The 13,396-nt window shown below is 40.2% G+C and overlaps 2 protein-coding genes across 3 annotated transcripts; both read right to left on the bottom strand.

The window, feature by feature from the left end:
* Nucleotides 1-786: 786 nt before the first annotated feature.
* LOC133918339 (uncharacterized) lies at nt 787-3,742 on the bottom strand. The gene is made up of 6 exons (XM_062362184.1): nt 3,317-3,742; nt 2,686-2,739; nt 2,496-2,576; nt 1,482-1,551; nt 1,296-1,384; nt 787-1,193 (listed from the first exon to the last, which is right to left on the bottom strand). Exons 1-6 carry the CDS (start codon nt 3,725-3,727, stop codon nt 1,059-1,061), a joined length of 840 nt encoding a protein of 279 aa, XP_062218168.1. The 5' UTR covers nt 3,728-3,742; the 3' UTR covers nt 787-1,058.
* A 187-nt stretch (nt 3,743-3,929) lies between these two features.
* On the bottom strand, nt 3,930-10,876 carry LOC133918337 (protein arginine N-methyltransferase 5). 2 transcript variants are annotated; one of them, XM_062362182.1, is made up of 22 exons: nt 10,234-10,876; nt 9,940-10,146; nt 9,306-9,395; nt 9,117-9,194; nt 8,913-9,001; nt 8,715-8,790; nt 8,528-8,614; nt 8,254-8,335; nt 7,787-7,881; nt 7,665-7,700; nt 6,913-6,981; nt 6,467-6,535; nt 6,044-6,097; nt 5,779-5,853; nt 5,497-5,589; nt 5,306-5,409; nt 5,166-5,214; nt 5,010-5,096; nt 4,787-4,892; nt 4,609-4,696; nt 4,430-4,523; nt 3,930-4,353 (listed from the first exon to the last, which is right to left on the bottom strand). In XM_062362182.1, exons 1-22 carry the CDS (start codon nt 10,375-10,377, stop codon nt 4,270-4,272), a joined length of 1,956 nt encoding a protein of 651 aa, XP_062218166.1. In that variant the 5' UTR covers nt 10,378-10,876; the 3' UTR covers nt 3,930-4,269. The 2 variants fall into 2 exon arrangements, with proteins under 2 accessions (XP_062218166.1, XP_062218165.1); XM_062362181.1 differs by having other exon boundaries at nt 8,913-9,007.
* Between the last annotated feature and the right edge of the window lie 2,520 nt (nt 10,877-13,396).

Raw genomic sequence — 13,396 nt, forward strand, 5'->3', positions numbered from 1 at the left:
CCTCCGCCTTGCTCCGTAGATTAAGGGCCAATGTTGCTCCGAACAGTGCCTCTCCGCAAATCGGGGGTCGACGCTGCTCTGCCCGCATATAAGGCTGCCTCCCCAAGGCCTTCGATCCAACACTCCTCCTAGGCTGGTGGCCACCGATTCACCGCCTCTTAAGTCGTTTTTGCTTAGCATTGCTTGAAAAAAAATGCAACAATTGCCGCTTCTTTGCGTTCTCATCGTCGCTACTCACTTGTGCTCTTGCTATTGCTCGCCGCTACTTTTGCGCTCTTGCCATCACTCGCCGCTACTTATTTGCGCTCTTACCGTCGTTCGTCACGTCTTCAGGATATTATCAGGCACCGTTTTAATTCCTCAATGCTCGATAATCTTTGATGGTACCAACTACCGAAATTTCACGTAACATATGCGCGTTCATATGCATAGGCTTCATCTTTGAAATGCTCTCTAGTAATATTCCTTATCCATCTTCCCCCGTTCTTCTGACCAAACCCATACAAGCATCTACCGACAAAGAAGACAAAACAACTATAAAGCCACCACCGCTACCTTATCAAGCTGCCTTCATCTAACAGGATACCTTAAATCTGTACCGTAATCGGTTACCTGACTATGCTCAATAGATGCCTTCATCTAACAGGATACCTTAAATCTGTACCGTAATCGGTTGCCTGACTATGCTCAATAGATGGATGATTATGCTCGTATAGCATCCATATATATATGCTTCATTTTTCACAAAGAAGTATGCTAAAAGTCTTCACTATTGTATATCATCCGTGAAAAGAAACGTCGATCAAGTGATTCCTTCGACAGTACGTGTCCATCTCGATATGTTCATAACATTAGTGCACATACAACCCCAGTCATCCAAGAACATGTGATGACTGTAGAAGCTTTACACAACACAAAATCACATGGTGAAACCACACAGGACTTCGAGTTTTGACATGCTTACTTATCTAGCACAGATTTTCTTTCACGAATGAAGCTAATGCTGAGAAAGCAGCGCCAGTTAATTTCACCTAGCTGCCGACTCTTGCTAATCTTCGCTATCTACCTTTGAGCTCTACTTCAAACACGCGCAGTTTCTCCTGAATAGGTGCAAGGAAGGACTTCAAATCCTTGCAAATCAGCGTTTTGTGGTCGGATGCGAGGCCCTTGTCATCGCTGAACCTTACTTGTACCTGAAATCAGAGGCAAAAAAAAAAAAAAGGTGATGCCAGCTAGTATTGTATCAGATACATTAGATACAGTGGTACAGATCTCGTATAGATTAGTAGCTTTACCTCCAAGTCATCAAGCTCACCAAAGGAGAACTCAGGAATGTCTAAATGGCCTTTGACCTCCTTGCTTTCTTCTTTAATTAACCATTCACCTAATAAGCATTAACATGAGTGATACTGCAGTAATACAAGGACTAAGGAGTGAATCTGAGTGATTGCTGTTAACTTTGACATGATATGGTGTTTTACCTCGAAATTTCAAGGTTAGTTCATAATTATACCCAACTCTTTTCTTATTACGAACCGTGACCTGAAATGCCTGCCAAGCAACAAAGGACATACATTCCATCCAGTGATAAATTGAAAAGATACAGAGATACTAATTGCCACAGAAGATTCCATCCAGTGATACAAATCAAACAGTATGGTAGAGAAAGTAGCCAAAGTATATCAAAACCAGCAAATGAAGTATAAAGAAAATAATCAAGCAAGAAATGATCCGGGATATCTATACATTGGTTCACAAAATGAGTACTAGGATGGCAGATGAGATAGATTATTAGGCATGTGAAATAAGGCTATTAAAGTTTCCTATGGTTAATCTATGCTTCATAGACTTGAAGTTACCCACTGTTAGTTGCTATTAGTAAATTATCTGAAGGATCTTTAATCTTTCACAAGTTCGTTTTTTCACATTGTTCTTTAAGCGAAAATATAGATGTCTCTAACAAGTGAAAAATGGCTGAAACTTGGCTATCATAATTTTAGGGTGCAGCCAACACAAGGTGCAATTGGCATTATCTGCAAGAGGGAAAAAGAGGCTGAGGAAGGCGCCATGCATTTCTTTTCTTTACTTGCTGCTGTTTGGGTAGCCCAGGTGGAGGAATCGACATTGAGCTATAAAAATGCATCTAAATTCCCGATAGGAAGTACGAGGCTATGTTCTAAGTATTTGAATGGAAGATAGTTAATGTATAATCATGGATTTCCAAGTTAATTTCAAAGATTTCTAATATTGAACTGACCATACGCTTGAGAACAAGTGCAATTCAACTATCATGGTGGGCTACTGGGCTTGAGAAAATTGACAGGCCTCAAGGCACAACTTGCCGACAGCTTAAGTGACAGGCAATCTCAATGTCATCAAGCGTATAGTGACTACTGACAAGGACTCAACAAAACTAACTAGAGGGAAATTTCCTTCCAGCAGAAAGTGGTAATGAGTTTATGGAATTGAACGCTTCTGTCAAACATAATACTTACATCGCCTGAGCATTTGGACACTTCTTCAATGGATGCCTTCCCTGTGGGGAATTCCAATGAACCTAAGGAACCCAGCAAATCCTGCAGTACAGAATAGCCAACAAATATCAGAGACTCTTGACGAATGGAAACATCATTGTACTAATTTTTATGAGTATTTTGCCAATGGTTGGCCAGTAAACAACCGCACCTTTATCCTACTATTAGCCCATGAGTTGAGGTTCTTTTCCTCCCAGGTTCCAGCCTGCAAAGTGCAAACACAACAGTAAACCGTAACTTAGCACTTCAGCAGTGTGCCAGTGTAGCCACAATAGATAATTACATGTATGTTGCAGGTACAGTCGGTTCTTATCCTAAGGTGAACAATTCATAACAAATGGTATGGATCAGCAACTCAAAACAAATATTTGCGAGAACATTTATGACTCCGATGCTATGAGGTTGTTACAACATTTCTCCCTACCACCTTATATAGTTACCTTCAAAGAAACATTTAGACTCCCCCAAGACAACTTGACTTGTTATATTACAAGCTATGAGTAATATCATGAAATTATACGCCTCAGCGTGAACATAGCCCTAATGGCTAGCGACTTCAACTACAGATCAGAACAGCAGCTCGCTCTACCGATCTAGGACGCATCGGCTCCCCATCAGAACTGACCTCACGGATGGGTGAGCGTCGTGGAGACACAAGGCATCGTAAATTTGCGATCTTTATTGCCAGTTTGTTGCAATGCAACTACATAATTCCTTCCCAATCAAACACAGAGGGAGAAATCCGGATGGGAGGAAGCATAGAGATGACGAGATAAGCTGACCTGATTCCAGACGGAGCCGAGGGGCGCCGGGTTGCCGTTGCCGTTGGCGGCGGTCGCGGCCGCGGCCGCAGCGGGGTCGAGCTTGCGGGGAATGGGCAGCGGCGCGGCGTCGCCGGTGGCCTCCCGCACCCAGTACCTGTACGACAGCGCCTTCTCCGCCGCCTCCTCCATCCCTCTCTCTCTATCTCCCTCCCACCTCCTCCTCCTCCTCCGGATGGATCGGTCGCTGCCGCAGATCTCTCGGCGAGGCGGGGGCGTGTGGATGGGGGATGGATGTGTAGCTTGCCCTCCAACTCTGACTCGTCTTCCGCTTTCTCGGGGGTTCGTGACCTCTTTCTTTTTTAGTGTGGTCTGGACGCGTGTTCCAGATGCTTCGGGAAGCTTCCCGTCAGTTACATGCTCGTGCTCCATGGTCTTCACCAGCAACAGTACCTGACGTGTGGGCCTGGCGGCTCGGCTAGACGCCAGACAGTATACGCTCGCACGTGCGCAGCGTCCAGACTCCTCTTTGGGCAAACCATTAGATTTAATACCAAAATTTAGTAAAATTAATGAAGATTTGATAACCGAGATGTGACTAAACTGTTGGCCAAAATTTTGGTTACACCAGTAATTAGCTTGGAAACGATCCAAACAAATCTTCATGTAAAAAAAAACTGGTCTTCCCCGGATACCGAAAATTTGTTGGTTTGGCTTGTTTGGTACTCTCCCTGACGCAAGAAACAACACAAGTAAAAAGTTAAAAGGCCAAACAGCACCTCGAAATACAACACGTTACAGTGCTTCCCTATTCCTGCGTTCAAGATGTGTTCGTTCCTTGGATCAGCACTTGCTTCGCACTAGAGACTCTTCCAGGCAGTAACATGTAACGAGACGCACTGAAGACCAAAACATATAACATACCCTCTACTCTTTCTCAAAAGAAGAAAAAAACAAAGGATGCTCTTGATAACTTATAGACCGACCCAATAAGACCGGCCATTGCTGTTATGGATCGGTGATGGAGTCGGCGTCGTCACAGCCCACTCGTACCACACCTGCAGTAATGGGGAAGATAAGTGAAAGAAATTTGCATGTCTCAATCAGCAGGCAGACAAGAAACCATGCAACTACCTTTGTGGGAGCACAGCATCGCCAAAAGTGCACTTCTATAGGAGACCCTGTGGGAACGTAAATGGGCTTTCTCAACGGGACGAATATCGGGAACCTGACAATGTTTGGTGATCAAAATACAGTTGATGGCAATAATTCAAGATTTATTGTCAGCTTCTAAAGATCATATTGCCATTTACCAGCTGAACATGTTTGGTGTAGCTGTGTTTGGCTCAATTCCGAGATGAACATCCTTATATAGAACAGAGTTAAAATATCCAGCAAATCCTGCCAAAATGATAGGGACAACTAGTGTTAGTGAGGGGGCAACTAGTGTAGCTGTGTTAGCTTAATTCAAACACAAGTATAGTTGCATACCGTGCACAAGGCATGATCCCGTATCTGGTACAATTTCAAATTGCAACTTGGTGTACCTTTGATTGGTAGCATTTGGTGAGTAATTGGGATGGTTGAAAGTAAAAACCTGCAGATGTCAGGGTTGTCACCAAATTTCATGGCACAAATAGTTCATGATAAATTCAGAAACTGTGATAGAATCAGACAACCAGTGAAATACACAGCAGAAATTGCGATCTCTCACCGGTTGTGGAGGTGCAAGTGTAGCTACACGGTGTAGTTTGACAACATATGCAGTTTCAAAATGTGCAATATCTTTGTGTGCTTTGATCTGCAGAAATCAAGTCACTTAAATTTCCATAGAAATGTCACAACTATAACTGAAATGGTAGGCACCTACATCGTTGTGTAGTTTTGATGCTGTTATTGGTTGGATGAAACTGGTGTACCTGCAAAGAACCACAAGCAAACAATCATGACATTAATATATTCTGGATACCAGGAATTAAGGAAAGATATGTATAAGAAAAGGTCCAGTACGAAGAAGGAATAGAAATCCCATCTGGCTTCAAGAATCGCTGGGCACCATCTAGACACTCAGGAGATAGTTCATTGTCACCGAAGGACCCAAGCAACTCGCTGACCTGATTCATGTATGTATGCAAGAGATCTATTAAATTAACAGGTTGTAAATATTTAACATGACCATTTACAGAAAAATATCAACGTACCAAAATATCTGCCTTTTCAGGGGCATCCCAGCACCTCATGTCACTAGATATTATAGTAACCAAGCTTTCCCACCCCTCCAATTTGACCAAGCTCTGTTTCAACCCCAAAATAATTCAGATCAAAATATTTGTCTATTCATACAAAAAGGCAACAGCAGAGTACAAATTGAACAGTAAGTAAAAGGGGATTGCATCCGTGATTATTGCATTGACAAGTTTTCATTCCCATCTAATGGAAATGATTCGAGAAATAAAAGACAGCACAATCACTCAGTCACTCACATGAAGAGTAATAACAGCGTTAGGATTTTTCTCAACAGCATATACTTTTATCTTGCGACCAGTTTCTTCAGCAGCCTGCATTGAATGTCAAAGCTTATTTAGCTCCATAGAAAACACAGACATAAATGAAAAATGACTTGTGTTACAGTTGTATTTTTTTCGAAAAAGGGCGTTGCAGTTGTATTCTTAAGCACAAAAGTTCATCAATATCCTTTTTGTGTTAAAGGCCGTAAAGTTCGTAAGCTTCAGGAAAAGTAACACTGACCTGCAATGATGCTCTTACTAGAGGTCCACGACCTGCTCCAACAACCATCAGCACCTTTGCTTGTTGAATAGTGAAGGAAGTTCGATAATTAGACTCAAGAAGTCAAGAGATAACAGAAATAAGGAATGGAGCTCAACGTTGCAGGGAATAGCTTCATTTATGAAATGTAGGAAATCAAAAGGCAGAAAAGAGTCATTAAAATGTTCAACAGTTCATGGTCTAGAACTGTACAGGAGGTAATGCAGAAACAGCATATGAATTCATGCCAGCTCAACAAAATATAAAGCATCTACTAATCTTAATTCAAAGAGATTCACTGTTAATTCATCTTTTAAATTTTGCACTATCGGAAGTCTTACCGGAAGTATATAGTTTGCAAGCATCGAACTTAGAAATAATTCAAAGGCCAAGGCTCCATCTTACCATCCTAGCTGTGGAGATTGCATCATCTGAGACCCTATCGACCAAGGCCTTAGCAATTGCTCTTTGATACTGTTCAAATGATGTAAAACAAAGAATCGCCGATAAAATCAATACAGGTATTAGAGTTACTAACAAGCAGAAATGGCGGAAATCTCAAAAAAAAAAAAAAGATAACATTTGATCATTTGATTTTGTATTCTTTGCCAAGGTTCATCAGCTCGTGCAAGTAAACCAGTATTTCATGGGGCAATTACTGGTACCAAGAACCATAAAATGGGCAATAGTTCGCTAAAACAGAAGGAAAAGGTGATAATATATAATCAGGAAGTTTAATTCAAAATCTAGCTGTGTGTTCACAATAAATTAAGGAGAATAAAAGTTTTTAAAAAGGAGCTTCTTCGGGGATTATAATATAAAAAGGCAGATTCACATCATATAGCAGCAACCTGAGTATACTTCACGATGTCTTTCTCGAATGTCTCATAAGTTTGAGCTTCCAAATTATCCATTAGAGGCTGCACCAAAAAGAAAGTCATGACTCATGAGAAAGCAAAGAGTGCATAGTAATGTGGGGCAGGGACTTCAATTCTGGTTTGAAATTTCTTTCTCAGATGTCAGCGGAGTACCAGAATTTACAAATTCTAGAAACTTCGTTCCGAATTCCAGGCTAATGATTTGAACATAATTGGATTTTTAAACTTTAAAATAGGATAAAGAGAGCATTATCTTCCACAACATATGAATACTTTTAGCATATATGCAAGGCTGTACCCACGCGAGGGTGAGGTCGTGGGTTCCAAAATCAAGCTGTCACGATTTCAATTCTCTTCCTTGAAGTCGTGAGGCGCATCTGTCAGCGAAGGTAAATTTTGAAAAAGTTGGCTGAGTATGGGATTTGAACCATGGACATCCTCTACGCGCGGGAAATGCCAAGCTAGGGACTTTGTTTGCTCTATTATGGAACATTCTACAATTTTTATGCTCACAAATTCAAGCTTAAACAACTCTTTTTGACCGAAAACACCCTTTTTTGTTGGTGACTAGAACAACTGAATTTTGCGAAATTTCAGTCAAATTTCAGCAAAACTGAAAACCCCAATAATGATATCAGAGCGAAGTAGTAATAGCCCAGCCCATGTTCCACGAAAGAACTACTTTTAGGTAATCTGAACTCAAGAGCAAATAAAACAGGAATTACCTGGAGAGGAGACTGCAAAAAATCCCTGTAACTGATCTGAATGAAGCAAATAACACAAGGTCAATGAATCTCCCAGTCAAACAGTTAAATCATGGGCCATGGCAGGTCTCGAAGAATGCTACCTCAAAACGTTCCTGCTCAGGAAGCGGATCCATCCTTTGATACAGGTACGCAATGTAGTCCAGGTATGGGCTCAACGCATGTCGAATAGGGGTATCTAAAGCAACAGTTTAGGTCAATGCTAAGTTAACAATTTAGGCAGTTGCTAAGTCATCTACTAAAAACAATGAAAGTATGTTTACAGCGAGCCTCAGAAATCTGGCGATTCGCTCATAGATAGGACAGTAAAATCATAGAAACACTCACGTGTCTTATCATATGGAGGAGAGAAATAGATTTCAACATTCAAAGTTTAGAGCTCTTGTATTTTTTTCCAAGAGTTGACTAAAGTACTAAACTCAGTTAAAATATAAAGTGAGCAGTGACAACTTTCTTATGTATGTAAATGGCTACTCACTTTATTTATTAATAATCATGTGTCATTAAACAATACAACAGACTATTATGTCTCGAAGTTTGAATGACTAACCTTCAGTGTGGTTTTCATCACCTGAGAGCACTCCTTCAGCTACTCGGGAAACATTGTGATTTGATCTCCCAGAGAGTATTACCTAAATAAAACAAAAAAAGGTAATTCAACAAGCATGTTCGCCACAGTTACCTCAGAAATTTAAATGGTATATGTAAAAAAAAAAAAAGGCAAGTTGAAAAATAAAAGCGTGTACATTGATTGTTAACTCAAAAAGATGTGAAAAAAGAAAGGTTGATTAAGTGTAACCATAACTGCATAACAAGTAACAAACCTGAACAGAATGGTTAAAAAATCCAGTTAGCAACTTCTGATGCCGTTTTGACAAGCAAGGATAGCCTGACGCATTTGTTAGAAAAACCTGTGGAGCAAAATCAAATGGTACTCAAAATATGCAGGACTATGTTTTCATCTCCTGATAGTATACATGAATTCGTTAAATTAATAAACTCAATGATTACATTAGTTTGAAGAATAGCAGCCCTTACAGGCTCCCCAAACCACCGCCCTAATGAGTTCGATGACGGAAGTGTGCTCCTGATAAGTGAAAAACCAACCTTTCTAATGAATACCAAAACTATGGCATTATAGATCAAAAAAGTATATGTGGCATCTTTACTTGGAATAAAGCACTTGGTATAGGCAAGTATGATACTTACGAAATATCAAGTGTCACAGATAGCTGACTACTGTGATCGCATAACAATCTGAATGAATTCCACAATTCCCACGAGTCTACCATTTCACCCTGCAACTTAAGAAAACACATAAACACGAGAGTTATGTGGAATTTTCACATACTTTTACTTAATAATAACCTTTTGAGTAATGTTCCAGGCAACTCTCGATGATCAAAAGATTACCATGCAGTTGTTATTCTTTACTTTATCATGATCGTCATCCATTGGTTCAGACTTTTCCAGAGGTAACCTAAGCCACAACTTAAGAAAGAAGCAGAATTTTTTAAAAAGAAATGATATTCAGATTAATCAGATATAAACATAAACATAGGTAAACTATTGGAATGTGGAATGGGAGATGGAGGAAAATACCTGCATATTGGTCAGGCCTTGCAAAATTTCATTCACAACTCTAGCATAATTGCCACAAGAAGATCTCCTGGGGGCAGGAAGAACGCATGCCTGCAAGGAAATGCGCCAAAATTCAAATTTTCTTCAGAAAAAGAAAATGCTGCATGAGATAGTCAAGTTTACAAAGTTGCCAGCAACCATCAGAATCCTATTCTGCACTGGATTGGGCTTATCCTTGTTTCTAGTGCTTGTGAGATTATGACAAATTACCGTCAGGAACTAGAAATCCCAGTGGGTACCGAGAGCAAGTGATCACAGTGAGAATATGCCACTTTAAGCTGTCTTTAGTCATTTTGAAATATACTTACGAATTACATTCCCTTGGAAGTTGAAAAATGTTAAAAAGTCTGAAAGAGATATGAAATGTGACCGGACCAGTGTCACCGGACCAGTGTCAGGTTTTGAAACCCTGAAGGCAATTGGCCACTTACATTACCCGATTATATCTTCCACTTCGTATATAAAAATAAAATTAGAAAAGAACATTGTAAGATTCCACGATTAAAAAAAACGTATCATTTATGTGTAATAACCATTGGTTGGTGTTAGTCCAACGGGTGAACGAATTATGAACACTGCAATGAGACCACTGGACCTGCAGCGAGACATGAGACGCCCACGCGATCTCCTGCTTCAGCGTCAGCTCGGAGTCCAGCCGGAGCTTCTCGTCCTCCGCGTCCAAATCGATCCACTCGCTGAGCTTCCCGACGACGTGGCTGCTCCATTGGGACGGGCTGAGAACGAGGTCCGACGCCGCCACCGGCAGCACGGCGCCAGGCGCGGGCCGGTAATTGGGGTCAACCTGCAGTGCGGAGCAGAGCAAGTCAGAGTGAAGAGGGGCGGGGGCGAGGAGGCGGCGGGCGGTAGCGCAGAAGAGTACAGTGCCCACCAGTGGGGCGAGGACGAAGTCGAAGGCGGAGGAGAGGGAGTGGGAGAGGACGGCGGGGAGGCCCTCTCCAGTGGGGAAGTCGAGCACCTCCATCCCACAGTAGCGGGAGTCGCTCTTGTCCCCTGCGCGGTGCCCCAGCGGCATCTTCTCCGGCCCTGTATATTTGGCTCTTCTCCTCCTGCTGCTCTGCTGCTGGTGGTCGCCGCCGCCGGGGAAGGAGGGGAGGGGGTTTGGTGCGGTTAGGGTTTAGGGTTTTGCTCGGCGGATGAGAGTTGGGATGCGGCGCCTTGCCGTCTGCTTCCAATTTCACCGCCTGGCAAGCACGCAATTCAGGTTGAAAATTTGTGTTTTGGTCCTCCATACATTAGGTAAAAGATATTCTCACTCAAAATTGTATTTATCAAATCTCTTAATGAAACATAAATATTTGGTCCCAGTCTTATGTCCAATATGAAAGCAAATACATTCTTTTTTCAATACAAATACTCATGGGAAACAAATACCAAATATTATTTCTAATCTTTGGCTCCCTGATACAAAATTTTGATATAAAAAATATATTTTAGTTCTTTGGTGAACAAGCTATACAGATTATTTTGCAGATCTAAATCTCAGATCATGAAGGTCAAGATATATTATGCTGAAACCCACCTTCTTCTAGAATATGTACAACAAAAAAGGTCTACAGTACCTACAACGGCAACATTTAAAACCAATTTCTACCCAAGGTACTTAGAGATTTACCATAACAAATTCTCAGCTTATTACGTAATATTGGGAACCATAAATTGTTGTAGCCTCGTATCAAAACTTTTGCTTAGATATTGCTTAGACAAGCTATAGCTACAAGTAAAAGAGCTAGAAGATTTTCAAATCATATTGAGTCGAATTGTAAAAAATGTGACCTTCTTGAAACTGATCATCACCTTTTCTTTACCTGTGATTTTGCTAGAGCTGTATGGTTCATAGGTAACCCAACACTCAGATGTGATTTGCTGCCATATGGTGAGAATGGGATTCAAACTTCTATCAAAGGTATTTTTAACTCTAACTCCCATACTCCTTGTTTGCAAAAAATATTCAATATTCTTTGGTATATGTGAAAAGCTAGGAATGTCCTCCGGTTTAACAGGAAGTAATGGAATGTGCAATAAGTGCACTATGCAATAGAAGCTTCAATTTCATGTATAATTCTCAATGCAGATGGAGGAAAGGTTTAAACACAACAAGATGGATAGATAGGAGTTTCAACAACAAATGCAATTGCAAAAGAGGAGATGCCACTATGATGAATTGGCTATGCACATAGTGCCAAGACCTCTTCTTCTAGCCCCTATTGCTATACTGATGCTACTATTATTCCAGACACACAAACAACAGCTCCTCAGAAAACAGGACTAGGGATCTTCATTCGTAATACAACAACACATACCTCCATTTGTACAGGCATCTTTATTTCTGCACATATTTTCAATATACAGGGCCCTCTCATGGCAGAAGCACAGGCCATCGGGTTAGCTTCTAAGGTAATCAAAGCCCTCGGTATGGACAAGGTATCATATATCTCAAACAATCAACTCCTGGTGACAGCTCTTCAAAAAAGGGACATAATTACTACTCCAGCCCATTGGAACCTAAGACCACATTTAGCAGACTTCGTGAAGAACAATCACGGAATTCATTTTGAGGTGCGCAAAATCAACAGGGAGATGAACAAAATTTCTCATAGATTAGCTAGGAAGGCTTGGCTTCAAGCCGATAGGCTGATAGGTCCGTTTTACTCTTGTAATCATATTTTCCATAATGTCCAATGCACTATTCTTGAGGCATTGCAGAACCTGCTTTGGGATGACTTTCATCCATGTAAAGTGTCTTGTGTGTGAATAAAAATCCAATGTTTATCAAAAAAAAAAAATCACCCTTGTTTTGGGGGTTTTTTTTTGCACTCTTATTTTTTCCTTTGTTGGTGGACAGACTGGCTAACAGGTGGGACTAGACGACAATTTAACTGATCACCTATTCACTCGTGGATAAATATCCTAATAGGGCCGAATATGGATAACATTTAGTACAAGTGAGTACGTTCGTGAGCGAAAAATACTACATGACAGGTATACGAATACGGGTATGGGTAAGCACTACACGTACCCATTATGCCTGCCATCCATATGTGGGACCCACCATAAATGAAGAAGTTGGCCTTGTTTTTGGATTTTTTGAATAATATTATTTTATTTAAAAATTACAAAAATAATGGTAAAAATAGGAAAGTCGTAAATAGAGATGGTCTTTATATGAAAATTGTATCTATCGACGATATCTGCAAGTTTGTAGTTGAACGCTTTTCTATATTATCCGTTTAGATACACAAAGAGTGGTTATAAATTTCACATCTGGAAAATTAGATCTAGATTTTCTAGATATTTTTTGGGCATTTAAATAGATTTAAATAGAAAAGTGTTCTACTGAAAAGTTATAGATATACAATTTTCATATAAAGACCATCTACATCTAAGATCATACGAAAAAGTTATAAATTTTTATTTAAATATTATCTATGAGACACATGATCTGTCAACAACTGAAGTGCCAACAGGCCTCCGCATATATGCAAAATAGGATAACGACACTCCATTTGCTGCATGACACCCATTTCTGTAGATTTCCTATTTCAAATAATATTTTTGCAATTTTTAATAAAATAATATTATTTCAAAAGAATCTTGTTTTTGCCATTGATGATAGACTGACATGATCCCAAACATGTGTTGTATAATTGTATTTATTAGCCATAATAAAATGGTTTCGGTTCCTTCGCTCGTCCGAAATAAAGATCGAATGAACTTTTTGTGTGTCTATGATAAATGATTAACTTGCATAACGATGAATAAGATTACACATAGTACTTTGTCATGGCTACCTAAATGTACGGGTAGTGCAAGACAGTAAACCATGTTTTGACTAATCAAGTAAAATGCATAGTCTACAAAACAAAACAATATATGAACCAATTGTAGGTGTTATATTGTTATTAGCCGATATTTGGGCCCAACCACAACCACTTTGGGCAGACGGAGAAAAACCCGTCTAGGATAAAGCATTTAGCAATAAATTATAAGTGAACAAATCCATATTTGAGGAAAACTATATACCCTTGATAACA

The sequence above is a fragment of the Phragmites australis genome, chromosome 5, assembly GCF_958298935.1.
Source record: "Phragmites australis chromosome 5, lpPhrAust1.1, whole genome shotgun sequence".
In the NCBI taxonomy this organism is placed as follows: Eukaryota; Viridiplantae; Streptophyta; class Magnoliopsida; order Poales; family Poaceae; genus Phragmites; species Phragmites australis.

Excerpts from the sequence above, each read along its gene's own strand:
- LOC133918339 (XM_062362184.1), bottom strand. The coding sequence starts at position 3,727 with ATGGAGCACGAGCATGTAACTGACGGGAAGCTTCCCGAAGCATCTGGA. Across the intron at positions 1,385-1,481 it reads ACTAACCTTGAAATTTCGAG|GTGAATGGTTAATTAAAGAA; the intron begins GTAAAACACCAT and ends AATGCTTATTAG. Across the intron at positions 1,194-1,295 it reads GTGAGCTTGATGACTTGGAG|GTACAAGTAAGGTTCAGCGA; the intron begins GTAAAGCTACTA and ends CTCTGATTTCAG.
- LOC133918337 (XM_062362181.1), bottom strand. The coding sequence starts at position 10,377 with ATGCCGCTGGGGCACCGCGCAGGGGACAAGAGCGACTCCCGCTACTGT. Across the intron at positions 8,336-8,527 it reads TTTTTAACCATTCTGTTCAG|GTAATACTCTCTGGGAGATC; the intron begins GTTTGTTACTTG and ends TGTTTTATTTAG. Across the intron at positions 6,098-6,466 it reads CAATCTCCACAGCTAGGATG|GTGCTGATGGTTGTTGGAGC; the intron begins GTAAGATGGAGC and ends CAACAAGCAAAG.